This window comes from Siniperca chuatsi, linkage group LG1 (assembly GCF_020085105.1).
Source record: "Siniperca chuatsi isolate FFG_IHB_CAS linkage group LG1, ASM2008510v1, whole genome shotgun sequence".
NCBI classification, from domain to species: Eukaryota; Metazoa; Chordata; class Actinopteri; order Centrarchiformes; family Sinipercidae; genus Siniperca; species Siniperca chuatsi.
The window spans coordinates 31,000,119-31,017,747 of record NC_058042.1 but is presented as its reverse complement, the minus strand read 5'-3'; the positions used below and the strand labels follow the sequence as shown (position 1 = coordinate 31,017,747).

The window sequence follows — 17,629 nt, the reverse complement described above, 5'->3', positions numbered from 1 at the left end:
GATAGCTACGCTAAGAAAGGTATTCAGAGGTGTCTAACTGACGTCAGATAGCACTGTTGTAATGCTTGATGGTCATTATGTCAAGCAAACTGAGCTCTGCAGGATAACTAGACCAGAACGTACAATAAACTAACAATAGCGGAACACTAGCAGGCTAATAATAGTCAGTCTCCGGTCTAGTGGCTTTATCACGTCCCCTTATTGCGCTCTCTCTGTTGATCACAGCCTGCTACAAGATAACTTCTATAAAGAACGGATTGATTTCCTTGTCAAGTCAGCAGCACATAACAAGGGAAATCACTAGTAGAATGTTTTAATCCAAGCACAGAATGACACTTTTGCTTGTGAACATTCATACCTACTGTATATGCTCTGCACAAAAACTAACAGATAAATTTACACCAGAAGCCCTCAGACTCATTCATAAGTGGTGAGTCAGTAACCCTGCTTGTCCTGGATAATATAACAGTAAAATGCTCAGCGCTGCTTCTTTCTGGCAAGCACACCTAGTTTTGTCCTTCACGCAGGACACACTGGCAGAAAGGCAAGGTATGGAATGGAACAGAATGGTGATGGGTTGGTGTGAGCTTAGAGAAACAGAACAGGGCCGAACCGAACAGACTGCATGCTCCTCGATTTGTGTGGTCTGACAGCTCCTTGTGTTGACCAGATTAAGACTGAATTGACCATATTAGTCCTCAGCAGAACAGACCAGATCTCAGTGTGGGAGTTTCAATATTGAAAGCAGCTCAGTGTGCACTGTTGGTTGTCTTTATGTCCAGCCTTCTGCTGTGAAGAAATACTACAAGTGAATTAAAGGAAGGAGACATTTCCCTCCAAAATGACAGTCCCTTTCTTCTTTTAATGGACAAGACTCTGTGAAGAAGAGAGAGTGGTTCTGATGTGCTACAGATTACTCCCACTCAAACAGTACAAGAATGTACAAGTAAGTAATTTTGCCTATGCAGGGAAGAACAATGTCTACCATTAATAACTCCAATTTCTGAACAGTGGAGGCATCACTTCCATATTGACATGAACAGCACAGTTGGAAATTAATCCCAAGCAAAGTGCTAAATGACAATAAAACACACAAATCAATAACAGTCAGTGCTAGCTGATAACATTTGGAGACAGTAATATCTGAAGTGCCCATGTCACTTGTCAATCTTTATCCTTTCTGACACGCTCTCTGTCCATGAGACCATCAAGAAGTGAAAGAAGACACAAAAGAAGTCACAAGGCTGCAGCATTTCCAGTCTTTGTCTTGTTTCTCTCCTCTATGCATGGTGTTTATAAAGCCTAAGATTAGATCAACTTTAATGTTACTGTACATGGGCTGATACATAGCCAGCAAAGAGTCTACAGCCACACTAGCAGCTCTGTGAGGCTGTACTTACACAAAGTGGTGCTTTGAACTAAATGCTAACATCAGCATGCTCACAATAACAATGCTAACAGACTGATGTTTAGCAGGTTTAATGTTGTTGTAACCATGTTCACCATCTTAGTTTAGCGTGTTAGCATGCTTACATTTGCTTATTAGAAGATAAACACACATACTCAGTACAGCTAAGGCTGATGGGTCATAAACCAAAGTATTGGACAAATGTTGACCTGATGATGCCGCTAGATGAAACGCCACCAAAGTTATTACAATTCGTCCTGGCAATCCATCCAATAGTTGTTGAGACTTGTCACTAAACGAACAAAAACGAAAACCTGCTGGTGGCACTAGAGGAAAAGTCAGGGGATCACCAAAGTTATTAGGATTCATCCTCTAGGGACCATAAACGTCTGAACAAAATGTTATGGCTCACTAAAAGTATATTCATTGCTTTTGGTCTGCATTCACTCTGATCAGGTTATTTGTGTTAGTTTAAGAACCAATGGTAGGCAAGGAAAAAGTTAATTTTGGACACTGATTAATGCTATCCAGACTAGCTTCATGCCTGTGGATGAAACCCAAGAACATAGACATTACTGGTTGAGATGAAACCCAAGAGCACAGATATAACTGTTTGACCATGCGCAGCACATGCCCAGCCAGCTATCCGCCAAGTCTTATACTGTAACTACTGGTATCAGAAATACAACAGTAATAGATCTTTGTGTGTTTGGAGGGACAGGGCTCTGTCATAATGAAAACAAAAAAGCCGTTGTCATAATCAGCTTTGCAGAAACATCTGAAACAGTTATTTTTTTAGCAAGTAGTTTTATATCTCACCCTTGACATAGGCATGTCAAAAGATTTACTGGGATCTGGGTAAAGATGTGGTTCTGTCAACCACATCTTTGACCCTGTTGGATATCTTCAGCTGTTTGAATCCCTACTGCTGCGGCTCACTGTTAAATGTCAAAATTTCAGATATCATGACAACATTTCTGGAAGTGAAGCGGAGGCTCCGTTACAGTAAAGCCTGGGTGTTCTCTGTCCAGCCCTGTCAAATATCTGCAAACCTCTTCAGTGTTCAACACTGCCAACACTGGAGGTGTCCAGTGACACTGACCTCTCCTACTGAAACACATCATTACTTATCTTTGTAGAGTTGAACTATGTATAGAGCATCACTGAACAAATCCTGAAGCAGAGAAAATAGACAGGAAGAAATGGAGTCCTATTTGCTGCTGAAATTTCAATTAATTCAACTTTGAGAATGACCACATAAATTTTTTGCATCATCGACAATGACAAGGAACCATTACCTCCATGAAAGGCGAAAACACTTAACAGATGTATAATAACAAATTATATAAAAATATAAAAAAAAAACTTAAATATTAAATAAATAACAAAACCCAGCTGAAAGCAACTGCAGCCAACAGCAAAATGACCTGTAATGGCAGACAGTTTTCTTATGACATATCTCTTAAAAGGTAAAATCCCAGCTAATAGCTTACTGCTGCTTCAGCCCTTATGAATGTTTTGTGTGGGTCCAGAGGCTCTTTAAGGCAAACACCTGACCACACCCCACCCTTTTAACAGTGCTACGTCTCATAAAAAACACTGGCCCTGTTGGTTTACAATCCACAAGGACCTGATTGAAAACAGCCCCCTTGTTGGCAGTGCACACGCCATTTGTCTCAAACTGACCCTACAGAAAAGAAGAACTAATTTATTGACACAGTTAACTTGTCAGGACAGCTCCTCTGCTGGAAGCCAACTGAATTTTCAAGCAAGGACATATAATAAACCATTGTGAAGGTAAACATATCTCTTCTAATGTTTTATGCTCATAACTTAAATCAAGCTAGCAGGCTGTGGCTAAAGTTAAAAACACCCCTATATCCAGATCCTCAAACCATTTACCTTGAAAACAAACATCTCTCCTCGGAGCATAGCGACCGTGTCAAAGTTCCCTTCACAGATATTGGGTCCATAGTGATCTGGTCTTTCAGTGGTCCTGGGGCGGTCAGGATGCCGAGGAGGTGTCTGAGGTGGCCTGGGCTCCGGGCGACGGGGTGTCACAGTGGGCAGGGCCTGGGTGGGGCCACTGTCTGGTTGACCTTCAGGGAGAAACGAACAGAGTGGGTTAAATCTATTTTACCATTATGCATGATGACAAAATATGGAACAGGCTGACGGAAGAAAGAGAGAAGTCCACACTAAAGCATATAGCGTAAAACTGCCTAATTCAAATGAATGAAAAAAATTCCATTAATTAAATTTTAAATAGACGGTGTAGTCCCTCAATCGTCCAGGAGTGTTCCATCGTAGAAAAGGTTTCAGTCGTAGTGATCTGGACACTGTTTACAGAATCAAGACGTTTCGCTCCCATCCGGAAGTCATTTTCAGACCATTTTCACAATTGAGAATGACTTCCGGATGGGAGCCGAAACGTCTTGATTCTGAAAACAGTGTCCAGATGATAGGTATAAACTTAAGGCGTGGTTAGTATCAAAGTTAATAGTCAAAACTGTTTATCTTGAGGATAGAAAATTTGAAAAATCTGAATGGAATAGAACATTTCTGGAAATATGCTTATTCGTCTTCTTGCGAAAGTTAGATGAGAAGATTGATACCACTCTCATATACAGTATGTTAAATACAGCCAGATACAGCAAGGAGACGGTCAGCTTAGCTTAGCATAAAGAGTGGAAATATGACAAAACAGAAAGCGTGGCTCTATTCAAAGATATTCAAATCTGCCTGGAAGCAACTCTAAAACTCAATGTTATATCTATGAGTCTCCTCTGGTTGTCTGGCAACCCCAAAGTGATGGTACAATTTCAAGTTACTGCTCCCAGCCAAGAACTAGTCCGGCACATAACCACCCGTAAACCAAAACGTTTTACACTTTTTTTGGTACGGATTAAACAAATGAAATATATTGTGTTAATTAGTGAGCTTTAGAAGCCAGTCGCGCTGTTTCCCCCTGCTTCAAGTGTTTATGCTAAGCTAAGATAGCAATCTCCCAGTTGTAGCTTCATATTTAACAGATGGATATGAGAGTGGTATTGATCTTCTCATCTACTCTCAGCAAAAAAGACATTTCCCAAGATGTGATGCTATTCCTTCAATATTTCTAATATGCTAATCGATAAACTTAAAAGGTGTAACATGGATTTCCAAATCAATTCAGGCAACCTATTGGGATTGGGTTTTAGGATAAAAATCAAAAGAAAATGGTATTCTTTGACAGAGTGGTCATTTTGTTAATGGAAAAAATGCATTAAAAATGAATCAATAATTTAACACACTGTAAGGATTATACACTGGACACCGGGAGAGTCAATCCAAAAAAACATCCTACCATAGATCTGTTGTATGCCTCGCCGGTCATCCTCAGGCAACTGGAAGTTCTCAGTCTCCATCCATTGGTAAAAGGGAGCCATGATGGCCAGGGGATTGTTGGAGTGCTCTAAACCCAGGGCATGGCCCAGCTCGTGGACTGCCACCAGGAAGAGGTCATTACCTGAATGGATATAATGAAGCAAAGAGACAAGTTATGGGAGGGAGGAAAGTTAGACAATATGCACTTAATTTTTTACACTTCATCTCTAGAAAGGGATTGTTTGTCGTTGTACAGGAGGAGAAAGAGAGAATACACGGGTCCCACTGCATTCATACATGTTTCTTATGAAAAACACACAAGGACTGCATACACTGCAAGCCACAGAGGGCAAAGAAGTCCTAATAAATCCATGCAGTCAATGTATAAGAATGGCTTGTTCTCTCCAAGTTATGATGTCAATAAAAATCTCCACAGATCTGACAGAAAAATCACACACAGGCACGCTAATGACTGCAGATATGAATCTGCATACATTTCTAACCAATCAAGGGATTCTGTCCACTGCTGACAAGGCCACAACACAGCTTTGACACACTGACCACTGCATCAACTTCCTCTCTACACAAAAGACTTCTTACAGATTTTCTAAAACCAAAGAAAACCTGGCTTAGAATTGACCAACATATTCCTATAAATTCGTCTCTGAAGTGAAGCCAGCACACATTTGGGTACTTCCCCTCAGTCAATACCTCTTTGTTGCCCGACCCTGCTTTTGTGAACTTTGAACTTGGTAGCCATTTTGTCTGGCCTGATGGCCCATGCTGATTGGCCAGATCTGAGCCAGTGACATCATGCTGTTGGGGGATTGGGACTTGGTGATGTCACTGTTGTGCATGCAAGGGAAGGGGAAGGGGAGATGCTCTGGATGCCTCTCCTTGTGCATCTCCTCATTTCCTCTTCGCAAAGCACACACACACACACACACACACACACACACACACACACACAAGGATACACTCAGTTCATCTCCCCTACAGTCTATAATTTCAGAGTCACATGAATGTCCTCATGGCATACTAAGCTGCAGCTAACACTCAAGGAGAGAAAACAGCAGAGGGTAAGACTAGAGTGCTAGAGATAGCTGAGGATGATGAGAGAGAGAGCACTGAGAGCAGATAAAGAGGCCTTTGTGAGGTAACTGTGACAACCATTCAGTTCGACAGAGAAAAGCAAGAGTAAACTTCAAAAGTCTTGGTGAAGTTAGAAGTTCCAATACCAATGCATTACTAATTTTAACTACCCTGCCCACACACACACGCATACACGCATATTTTGTCATTCAAGTCCTATTTCAAGTGTCTGAAGCTTTGTTCACTTGTTTACGTCTCTCACCTCATTCATCAGCAGTGAAGGGGACTCCCAGGGAAGAAAACACACACTAAAGCAGCACCCTGACAACCAAAATGCACTCTCCAAGTTTGCTCTGCATTTTGCCAGCAACTTACTCACATTAGTCTCATCATTAGACCCCAAAGAACCACAAAAGTTTCTGTCCTTTTACAGCTATTGGCCTACAGCGTTTCATCTGTGTAAAGTGTGTTTGAGTGTGCATGTCAGAAAGTTATTTGGATCAAGCTAAAAGCTGTTTTTGTTAGAGCATCTGTGCCAAAAAGGCTGATTAATCACATAGTGCGTCCCAAGGTTTATCCCAAAACTTTTTAGCCCAATAGAATTGGTTTTCACTGACAAATTAAACTGAGGTCAAGGAAAGGGAAAGAAATTGATTTGTGCTTTTCAACTGCCGTCACATAGATTTTTTGCCTGTTTTTGCTTGACCCCATCCAAAAGAAGGTCAAAGATCAGAGCTGATTCTGCTTCATGCTCAAGGACACTTCAACAGGGCAGATGCTAACTGAGGCTTGAACATGGCTCTTCAATTCTCACTTCTTGAATACTGGTAGTTCTGGAGGAATGCCCCTATAATATCCCTATTCTGCATCAGTACCAAAATAAAAAGACAATATTTCAATATGCTATTAGGGTGGCATTATTTTCCGATTCATCGATTAGTAATTTATTCTATAAAATGTCAGAAAAAAGTGCCTGTCACATTTTTTCTAGAGCCCAAGGTGATATTTGAAAATAGTTTGTTTTGTTCGGTGTAAAACCTAAAGATATTTAATTTACAATGATATTAAAAAAAAGCAGCAAATCTTTATATTTGAGAAGCTAAAACCACAGAATGTTTGGCATTTTTGCTTGATAAGTGACTTAAACAATGAAATGAATTAAGCAAAATTGTTGTTGTGTCAGCTCGGAATGCTGTATAACAGAAAAATTATACTCTTTATTGTATTGCACAAAGGGTAGGGGCTACGTTTCAGCAATTCTGCAATTGGAAGGCAGCAAAAATGCGTTAAATGAAGACTACATCTGTGAAAAGTTCAACTAATTGGACATGTGTCTACCTAAAGTCAGACAAGATTGTAATTTGTTTGTACTTTGCTTTTAAGCTGTGTAAGTTGCATGGTGCAACAAAGGGACCAGTCTACAGATCTCCCCGAGTGGAACACACACCCACTTACTGTGGCATTCCACCCTCCCTGTGATCTGTCCTGCGACACATCCCACACACAGCTGATCACACAGATATGGACACACATACACATGGTCGTACATGCACACACACAAAGTTTAGCTGTCTGTGTGTGCTGTGTGTATGTAGATAACCGGTAGGGTTGAGCGAGTACTCGGCTGAAACGCGAGTATTCGGTACAGATAATGTACGAGTATCATCAGAGTAAAATGTGTCAATATCTGTACTCGTAAATATAGCAACTTTTATTTTTTTATTTTTTTTAAACTTGTTCAGTAAATAACTCTCTTACTCGTGTGATCAAAAACATTGCTCTGAAAGCTCAATTCTGAGGCTGTTCTTTAAATATTTTTCTAATAATTATAGTAACTACTGATCAACCCATATCAATTTCAGGCTTAAATAAACGATGTTTGGCTAGCCCCACCCACTTCCAATTTAAGCACCACCCACATCTGGTTTCAGCCCCGCCCATTATGAGTTTGTACTCATAATATTGATCATAACCAAATGATCAATATCATATTGATCATTTGGTTGGTTGAACAGATACAGATAATGGTGTACTCGCTCACCCCTACCAGGCAGGAAAGTCCATTGTCGCGAAAAAATCCCTCTCCAGTCAGCAAGGTTAATGGGTGCACAGCAGGTAGAGGAACTCTGAAGACTTCTTAAAGATTCCTTAATCCTCACTTTTGCATATGATTAGTTTAGTGCTAGACACTGGTGTTAAGAGTTGTAATTGGGTTTAGGGTTCATCTTGAGGAAAGTGCAAAGGTGAAGCATGAAGGATTGAGGGATGAGGTTAGGTTTAAGAAATGCGTTCAGCAAACGGAAGTCCTCAAAAGCAGAGAAGAAAAAATATCTTGCGTGTGTGTGTGTGTGTGTGTGTGTGCCTAGTGCAGCTTGTACAGACTATGGTGCATGGATCACAGAGCTCATGGATTAGTGTATGTCAGTACAAGTTCTTAGCAACATAATTGGGGGTAAATTTGAGAGCTGTGAAGAGGTGCAGCTGGGGCAAAGATTGTGTGATGTCACCAAGTGTCGACTTTGAACTTTTACAGAGGGAAATGGAGTAGCGGAGCCTGACAAAAGAGATGATGTAGCTAGCTGAGCCATGCCAACTGTAGTTAGGTATGGAGGAAAGTGATGGGGACAGCTGCTTGCTATCTATTATATAGATCCATTACAACCTACACAACATGACATGACTTTAGTGCTGCAATCTGCGCATGAGCTGAACACTCACAGAAATTATCAAGGATCTAATAACCCCTCAATTCTCCATTTCTACCTGAAAGTTAAGCAATGACACCCTTGCATCATCCAAGCCCTCTAGAAAAGGCTTCATAACTCAGCAAGCTGCCTGTGTGGCTGCACACACATAAACGCAAACATACTATACACCAACTCAACCTGTGCAGCAAAACATCCACCCAACCAAAGACACATAAGACTGTGTTTCTTTTTAAAGTCCTAGAAAGGTGTTCGTTGTAGATTAGTATTCTTGGAACACCGTTTTCTTTTCCAGTTGTTTTTATGCTTTCTAATTATTTTTCTCTATAGCATTTGGTTGTCGCTAAGTGAAATTTCCACTGTCCCTAAAATCCATAATAAAATAGACATTACAAATTATACTAAGAGGAACCATTTACCTTGCACGTTCTGGTTTCCTATTGTCCATGGTTCATCCGAGTCAAAGTGTGTGTCCCCACCCATTCCAGGTCCAGGGAAGTAGGCATGAGCTAGGAAGCCTCCCTCACCATCAAAAGGAGAGCTGTCTCCATGAAAACCTGAAGCAAAGAAGATCATGATGTCGGGCTCCTTGCGGCGTCCATATTTGATCTCCTGGTAGGGGATTTCATCAAAGGTCAATGGGGTCACCCCCTCCCAGACTTTAAACGCCTGCCGGATGGCTTCGTATGAGTTATACTCTCCAATCTTGGGAGTGTAGTTCTGGATACTATGGGAACAAAGAGGGGAAGAGGGAAAAAAAATCTGACAAAGGCTTGTGTCCCCTATGAGTTTCAAGAAAAACATATTCCTTTGAGGATTAATAAGCAACATAATGTTTTACAGTAGCCAACAAAGAAAGACTTTGTAGATGTACTGTGCATTTGTGGCAGGTTAGATTTTCTTTACAAACAGAATGTCTTTTTTGTTACCTGTAAGTAAGGTGGTTCTTGTTCCATTTATGTCCGGTGAGGGCATAGCGTTTCCGCCGCACGTTGGTTTTGATCTGGCCTCCAAACTTGTCAGGCACACCGCAACGGGGTCTCCTCATGGCACTGAAGGAGTTGAAAGAAGTCAGCAGCAAGCCAGAGATGTGTGTGTGTGTGTGTTGAAAGGAAGGAGCACCCAAGAGAAGAGATGAAGAAGAGAATGACGTTAAAACCCCTACTTTCTCCTCTTGATGTCTGTGTACTTTTTTGTTGCTTAATTTAAAAGTGTACCTGTGAGCTGCCTACTGCAGCCAGGCTACTGAGCAGTTCCTCTCAAGTAACTGAGGAGAATGTGCGCCTTGCTCAAAGGCAGTTACTGAGGAAGGGAAAACATTACCCATTTTTTTATACCCCTGAGTATTTGACCAGCTAATCCTGTCCTGGTTGAAAGTTGATATTTCCAAATTCTAGGCCAAGTCATCCTTTTAAAAACTTTCCAGGGGCTTTGAAAAACTTAACTAAAGTTTGGGACCCCAAATGGGTTGCAGGACAGTGTTTTGGGGGCTGGTCCATATCTTTTTTAAGAGTGTGTGTTAGTCTAAATGTACAAAAACATGATAGTTAGCCCTGCTGACCTGATGGTTTGAGGGTCCATCTGTCCAGTGACCTCCAGGCTGTAGAACCGCTGCATGTCGCTGATGGCATTGGACAGGATCTGAGCTGAACGCATGGTTGACATCTGTCTGCTGGCCTGGGGCAGGTAACCGTACATCCTGAGCCATGACTGGAGGCACACAGGAAAAAAAACATAAAGGAAGCTGTTACAAATAAAGAAGTATCATCTATTCGTATAATGTGACGCCCTCTCACTTGAATCAGAGCTCATTAGGTTTACATTACTGAAGTTGACCGCAACGTCAAACTATTTACCCTAAGACAGAATATATACTGTATATACAGATTTTTGATTTTTGTTCCCTTTAACCCTCAACAGCTTACTCTACACAGACATGATAAAATCTCAGAAACAAGAGACTTTTTATATAATCAAGAGGTGAATTATGACAAGAAAAAGGAAATAGAAATTATGGAAACAGCAACAGCTGTTTTATGAGCATATGGGCAATTTGTCGTATTTACAACTGAGAGCAACGAACTGTAGTGCTCAGCTTCAGCTTCTGTAACACGATGACATGACAGATTTGCATTGGTACTCAGTCTCTGTGGAAAAATTACTCACATTTGTTATTTGATCTTGAATGCGAGGAATGTGGCATGTGTTGTTGTAGGGCAGTTTTTTGTTTTTTAAGAAAAGTAAAATGTGATATTATAATGCACCATTGCTTTGTATTCTTTGTACAATGTATTCTATTGTGCATTGAGTTGCATTTAATGTTTTGTATATAAAAAGGAGAAGGCAGGGAGGACATCAGTTCCAGGCCTGAATGAGAACACTGGAGTATGTAACTGGGAGGGATGGGGTGGGGGTTAATGACACACTTCAGGGAGAAAACGTGATACTTGACCCAATCACAGATGACGCAAAGTCTATCCCACCTGTTATGTAGAAACCTAATATCACATGCATGCACACACTCACAGGCAAGCACTTGCATACTGGGTAGTCTGTGAGACTAGATACGCCTACACATGGACACACTCCCCATGGTGGTGCAGGGAATGTATAAGGGTGTGCGTCTGAGTGTGCATGTATGCTCATGCATGTAGCTGTGTGGGTGTATGTGAGTGCAGGTCTCAAGTTTACGCCCATCTTTCACAATGCAAAATACTACTTGATAATCTGTATTTACTTACCCACTCCTTTAAAGCCACAAAAACAAACTCAACTCTTTCAGTCTTTCTCTCTCACTACTATACTATATAACTATATAAGTGCTCTGGTCACATACATGTACTGCCCACCAAATTGGTTAGTGGAGGTGGTAACCCCCCACCCAGACAAAGGGTTTATTTGCAGTATGTGTGTCCTAAAATGTCCCCACAGTCCAAGGAAAACAAATTCAAAAGGGTCTCCCGGACCTTCCTTGATTTACTCTGTTAACCCTCTGCGTGAGTGTCCTGCTCTGTCCACACAACTACAATATGACTGGATGTAATAAAAAGGTCAAATGGCAATGGTGCCTGTGCTCCTCTTTGAAATCCCCCACTGATATTATCAATGTCAGTAATGAGCTACTGACATTAAAAATACCAGCCCAGATGGTGATATCAAACCTCAATGTAACTTCAACCCTAGTTCTTTGCCTCCAACATTACCAGCTGGAGAAAAACAATAATTTGTCTGCATGTGTCCTTCTTCCACCATTAGACCAGTCCTTACAGTGCTGCTGCGATTAATTATCATGAAGTGAACGCATAATGCTCGAACGATCAATCACTGTCAATTGCTGAGCTGAGTCTGACAGATCCTGATGGCATCTCATCCTTTGTGATCAATTAAGGTAGTAGATGACTACTGTCACCCATGGCCTTTGTTGAAGTAGTACCTCATCTCTTTTTCCCTGAAGGTTAAGGTTTTATATCATAAAAGTGTATTAAGCTCTTCTGACAGCAGTAAAACTCTGCAGGAAATCCTGCACAACAGTAAGTCGTACAGTAAGCTCATATGCCAAAAAATGCACTAAAATAAAATCCTATCAAATGTTAAAAGTAAAAGCAGGGGAACAAGTTTTGTTAAGCTCGTTGTGGTTGCTTTCTCTTAAAGTTAATAAACATATTTATAAAAATATATTGTTAAAATTGAATGAAGTCAATGCAGAACATTTCTTCTAATTCAAACATTTGTAGTAAAAACACAAGTAACTCAAAGGTACAGTGCAGTGAGGCAAAATTCTTTACTTTAGGTGCGTTATTCTGCACCTGAAACCTCATGTCTTTATAGTCTATCCATTGGCCATCAGGAGGTCTAGGGTAAAAATCTCAAGCGTTTGAGCCCTCAGGTTTTGGAGCGCTTGGCCTGAGGATCAAACCTTCAAAACCTGTTTCGTCTGTGTCACATCTCCAAACACACTTGTAAAGACACGCCGCTATGTGGTGAGTTCACGTCTTCCCCAATAGGTGAATCAGGTGAATCAATTAGGTGAAACCTACAGTAGTTCACCTGACGTCCACTTACAAGTCTGTTGTGAGGCAACAGATGGCCACAACAAGAACTGTAGAGGTTTGGTCTAAGGACGCTGTGGAGGCCCTGTAGGAGTGTTTCCATGTCACAGACTGGGACCTTATCCTGGAGGACCATGATGAGGACATTGAGAGTCTCTCCCACTGCATTACAGACTACATACACTTTTTTAAATATAGTGTTGTACTAACTAAAAAGGCCCCTTCCCAAAAAACAAACCCTGGATACCAACGCCACCATCCTTACCTCCCCCACCTCAAGCATGCCTCATGCTCCAGGGGACAGTCCAGGGGTCCCAGACCCCCTCCCTACGTCTCCCCTGAGCATCATGTCCCCAACAATGGATCACACATCACCTCAACCATCACCCCCACTGGTTAACATCCTATCAACCCCCCTCCCAGCCCAGCCATCACCACACACCAATTGAGGAGGGAGCTCTTCAGGCTCAGGACAAACAAAGCAAGCGGGCCAGATGAGATCAACCCCAGGGTACTCATGTGATGTGCTGGGCAGTTTGCAGGAGAAGAAGAAGGCACCCAGGATATAGAAGACCACCTGCATTGTCCCAGTGCTGAAGAAAGGTGTCCCAGTACTTTCAATGATTGCAGACCTGTGGGACTAACATCATATGTCATGAAGACATTTGAGAGGCTGGTTCTCCAGCACCTGAGGACCATGTTAACTGACTTCCTGGACCCTCTGCAGTTTGAATACCAAGCACGCAGTGGAGTGGAGGATGTCCTGTTCTTTGACTTCTCCAGTGTTTTCAACACCATCCACCCCAGCCAGCTAGGTGAAATGCTCTTGGCAATACAACTGCACCCTGACACCGTATCCTGGATGAAGGACTAATTCACTGGCCAACCGCAGTATGTCTGCTTGGATGGCAGCTTCTCTAGGTGGTGATGAGCAGCACCGGTGCAACCCAAGGAAGTGTACTGGCACCATTCTTCTTCACACTGTAACCTCAAACTACCTCAACAACTCAGGAACCTGCCATCCCCAAGTTCTCCAATGACTCCTCCATTGTTGGATGCATCAGCAAAAACAACAATAAGGAGTACAGAGGTCTGATAACAAACTTTGTCTGATGCGACAACAACAACTTGAAGCTCAAACAGCAAAACTAAACAGTGTAAACAGTGTTCACATGCACTTTATGACAGGCATGACTGGATATTATTATTATTATTATTGTTATTATATACAATGTAGAACTATAAAACTATACACTTTATTACTACTACAGATCTGTTATAATGTCACATTTTATATATCATACATTCTGATATTTATTACTGTATATTCTATTATCCTGTAGTTATTATTGTATACCTATTATATTATGATATATTATGTTATATTTTACCACTTTGTTACCTTTCTCAGCAGTAAGAGGAACTGCTCAATGTTGGGAGTCAGTTTTGCACAGATACCTCATTATATATACTACTATATATATTACTTATATAATTATTATTATATTATTAATATTTTTTATTACTATGCTTGCTATCCTTTTCGTATGTGGCCTGTTTCTTGTGCTGCTGTAACACCTATTTTCCCCCCGGGGATCAATAAAATCTTATCTTAATTGCCTGTTATTTACACCTCTATTATGTTCTTTTGTAGGTGTAGAGCTGTAAAAAGAACTCCGAACATTATTGTCCCATCATTCTCTCTGTGTGTCTCATCTTTATCTCTCTCTTTCTGGCAGTGGGTGTACTGGTTGTATCAGCTCATTGAGTATGTGTGAGTGAGTAGGAGCAGGAGAAGCCTGAACTGGACGTGACCCTGACCCACCTCTGCCTTTGGATAAGGAAGCTTCAAACAGGCTGAAACACAATTACACACACACAAACACACACACACACACACACACACACACACACTCAAACACAAACATGCACTTCCTGAAACGCTATCTAAATCTCTCTCTCTCTTTCTCTTTGTCTCTCTCTCTCTCACACACACAAACACAGGCAAGGCGAGGGAGGTGGCAGGGTTCACAAAACACTCTTTTCATCTCAAATAATTGCAGCATAGATGTTTTCACTGTTACACAATAAATAAGAAAACACCACCAACAACACAGTTCAGATGGTAAGCTATGACTGGACCATCGCTGTTTGGGGGAGGGTTTTGGTAAATGGCCAACTGTTCAGTTGTTCAGATATTCAAAGAGCACCTTACCAAAGAGTTTGATTTCATCACAAGAGCTGCATGTGCATTCAACAGTCGAACAGTCGGGGGGTGGGGGGGGTTAAGCAAAATGCTAATTATGTTAGCTTAGATTCCACAAGATGGGTTGAAGAAAATAACTGAATTTCCTAAATGACAAAAAACATGTCCACAAAAGGCAGAAAATCTTTCAAAAGCTTATTAGTAATGAGCAGTATTGATTGTCGTTTCATGTCAGCTAATGCTGTTCATATTTCATGCTGCCTGAAGATAAAAACAAAGCGCTTGCTGTAATGTACCCACTAACGGTCATCCTAACCAGAACAGACACTGTGGGAGAAACAGTGGAGCAAAACTGCAATTCCAATAGAATTGCAATAAAAGTAATTTCAAGAAAAACCCATGTTATTGTCCTGTGTAATCTCCAACATGCATCTTTTCACATTCCAGCCACTTCCTCCCCGCTCCTCTGTGATCAGCATCTCCGCGTGTTGTCATTGCTACAATGATAGCACTTGAGGAAAAAGGGAAATGCCTTCATGTCTGTTGATGTTTGTGTGTTTGTGGTGTATGTCTTTGTATATATCCAGGCATCTGATGTTGTCTCTACACACTCTTTCTCTGTCCCTTCCCAGCAAATATTTACAAAAGGCTGCAGTCGGATACAAGGGCAGAGCTGCAGTGCTGTTGGGAAGATGTATGGCGGCACATGAAACCCTGCTGCCCCTCACCTCCATCGTCTAAAACAGTAAAGTACTTCAGTCTCACCTTCTCTCATCAGCTGGTCTCAGTACAAAACAAGTCTTAGACAACAGGAGGAATAGGGGAGTGCTTGTGTGTGTGTGTGTGGGTGCGCATGTACGCTAGGCCTCGTCTATTAAATGGTCTTTCAAAGAGTCCTTGAGCTTACCTGCCAAAACCAGACCCAGCAATATACAAGGAGTTGTAAAACCTGCCAAGAGTGTGTGTGTGTGTGTGTGTGTGTGTGTGTGAGTGTCCACCACAATGTCAGCCAAGATACTAACAGAGCTTTTATTCCAAGGCTTGGTCTGCTGCCATCTCTTACCCCCAAAGTCCTACCAAGACGATGGATAAGTACATGGAGTAGTGAGAAAGAAGGAGACACAGACAGGCAGGAGGAAGAGGAATTTAATTTGTTCAATTTGAAGATCTCATGAAGCACACGTGGAGTTAGAGAGGCAAACAGACATGCAAGACAATAATCCACAAATATGGACAGGCATAAAGCATGCAAGGACACAAAAACACACACGCTTTTGAAAAATGAAGGAAATACCCAAACACATATAAATAAATGAACAATCACCCTAATGCATGCTCAGAGATAGTTCCCATCTTATGGCATTCCCCCGCAGCGTCCCATCACTGTAGCAACGTGAGTCTTTGTGGACATGGCGATAGCCAATCACAGGGGGAGCAGGGGGGGGGGGCGGTTGGAATGTGAAGACAGCACGCTGCAGATTACACGGATACAAGAAGGATACGGATTGAGGAAGTTGTCTAGTTATGTGCTGCAATAAGTCACTGATTACCCCTCTCCTCGCTACTGCTTTAACTAAATGTGCTGTTACACCCTTTTTTCATTTTCTACAGCCTGGCTTATCATGTTCATGTTTCTTTTTGTGCTCTCTCATCCTCTTTCTCTTCTATTCACAAGTTTTCTCTCACAGCTCTCTCTCTTCAGACAAGAGGGTCCATTGTACTTCCAAAGATGCCTTGGAGTCCCAGGCCCAGCATGCCTGTGCACAGTGTGTGTGGGTATGTGTGTGTCCCAGTTAGAGAACAGCTGTCACATTCAGCCATCACATGCTGCACAGCTGAGACTGACCGCTACCATCAACTTTCTCTCTCCATCTTTGTCTCTCTTTCCCACTTTCATAAACAACCCCACAACAGAGTTCTCTTGGCCGTTTCCCTTTTTCAATCTGAATTTCTCTTTTTTTCTTGACACACTCCCAATCCCTCTCTTTTGCTTCATTCTTCTACCCTCCCACTTCATGCTTTTTGTCCAGACAGAGTAGGAGTTGAGGTCTGAGATGAACCGCTAAACACATGGATTGAACTGCACCTGAAGAGCGAGGATCAGATTAAGCTCGAGATGATGTATTTCAGTTTGTCAATAAACAGCGGAGAAACAAGGTATCATTTTTACATGTTGTGTAATTTTATATGTTGATCAAGTCCTCCTTTACCCGTCCTTTATTTTAGACAGCAGAATATACAGTATGTGCTTTACCGCCTCCTCACCACTGAAATTCCAGCCTATTTTGTGTTCACACACAAAAGTGTCTATAACCTCTATTATGGCTCTTGTGAATGAAAACAAACGTTATTCTCAGACTCCAGAGAAGCATTCATCAGCCACAAAGACACAGTATGGCCCTCTGTGACTTCATAAAAGCAGGGTCTCCCCTGTCATAAAGATTATTGGGCAGGGCATCAGCAAGCGAACAGCATGACTTCTTCAAGTCCTCAAGTAACACTTGCAGGCTTACTTAAATCTAACAGATACAAGCCTCCGCTTGTATGGAGCATTGTTAAATAGACAACACGGGTAATGCAACTGCTACTATTTCAGCTGACACACACAAACACACACACACATTTAGCAACAAGTGCTTAGGAATTTCTCATCAGTCCACACATTGTGTAAACCCTCATCTCGAGTCAGTAAGAGACATTAGCGAACACCTGCGCAAACACACACACACACACACACCACAGCAATGTTAATACCCCATCAGAATATGTTGAAACCTGACTGACCCCCTGGTCACTGAGTTTG

The 17,629-nt window shown here is 41.6% G+C and overlaps 1 protein-coding gene across 1 annotated transcript in view; it reads right to left on the bottom strand.

The window, feature by feature from the left end:
• LOC122875286 (matrix metalloproteinase-15-like) overlaps nt 1–17,629 on the bottom strand; it is a 35,454-nt gene that overhangs the window by 15,490 nt on the left and 2,335 nt on the right. The window contains exons 2-6 of the mRNA XM_044194259.1: nt 10,133–10,281; nt 9,501–9,623; nt 8,991–9,298; nt 4,755–4,916; nt 3,311–3,507 (exon numbers count right to left, since the gene is read on the bottom strand). Of these exons, the coding sequence (XP_044050194.1) occupies nt 3,311–3,507; nt 4,755–4,916; nt 8,991–9,298; nt 9,501–9,623; nt 10,133–10,281 (939 nt within the window). The remainder of the gene's footprint in view (nt 1–3,310; nt 3,508–4,754; nt 4,917–8,990; nt 9,299–9,500; nt 9,624–10,132; nt 10,282–17,629) is intronic.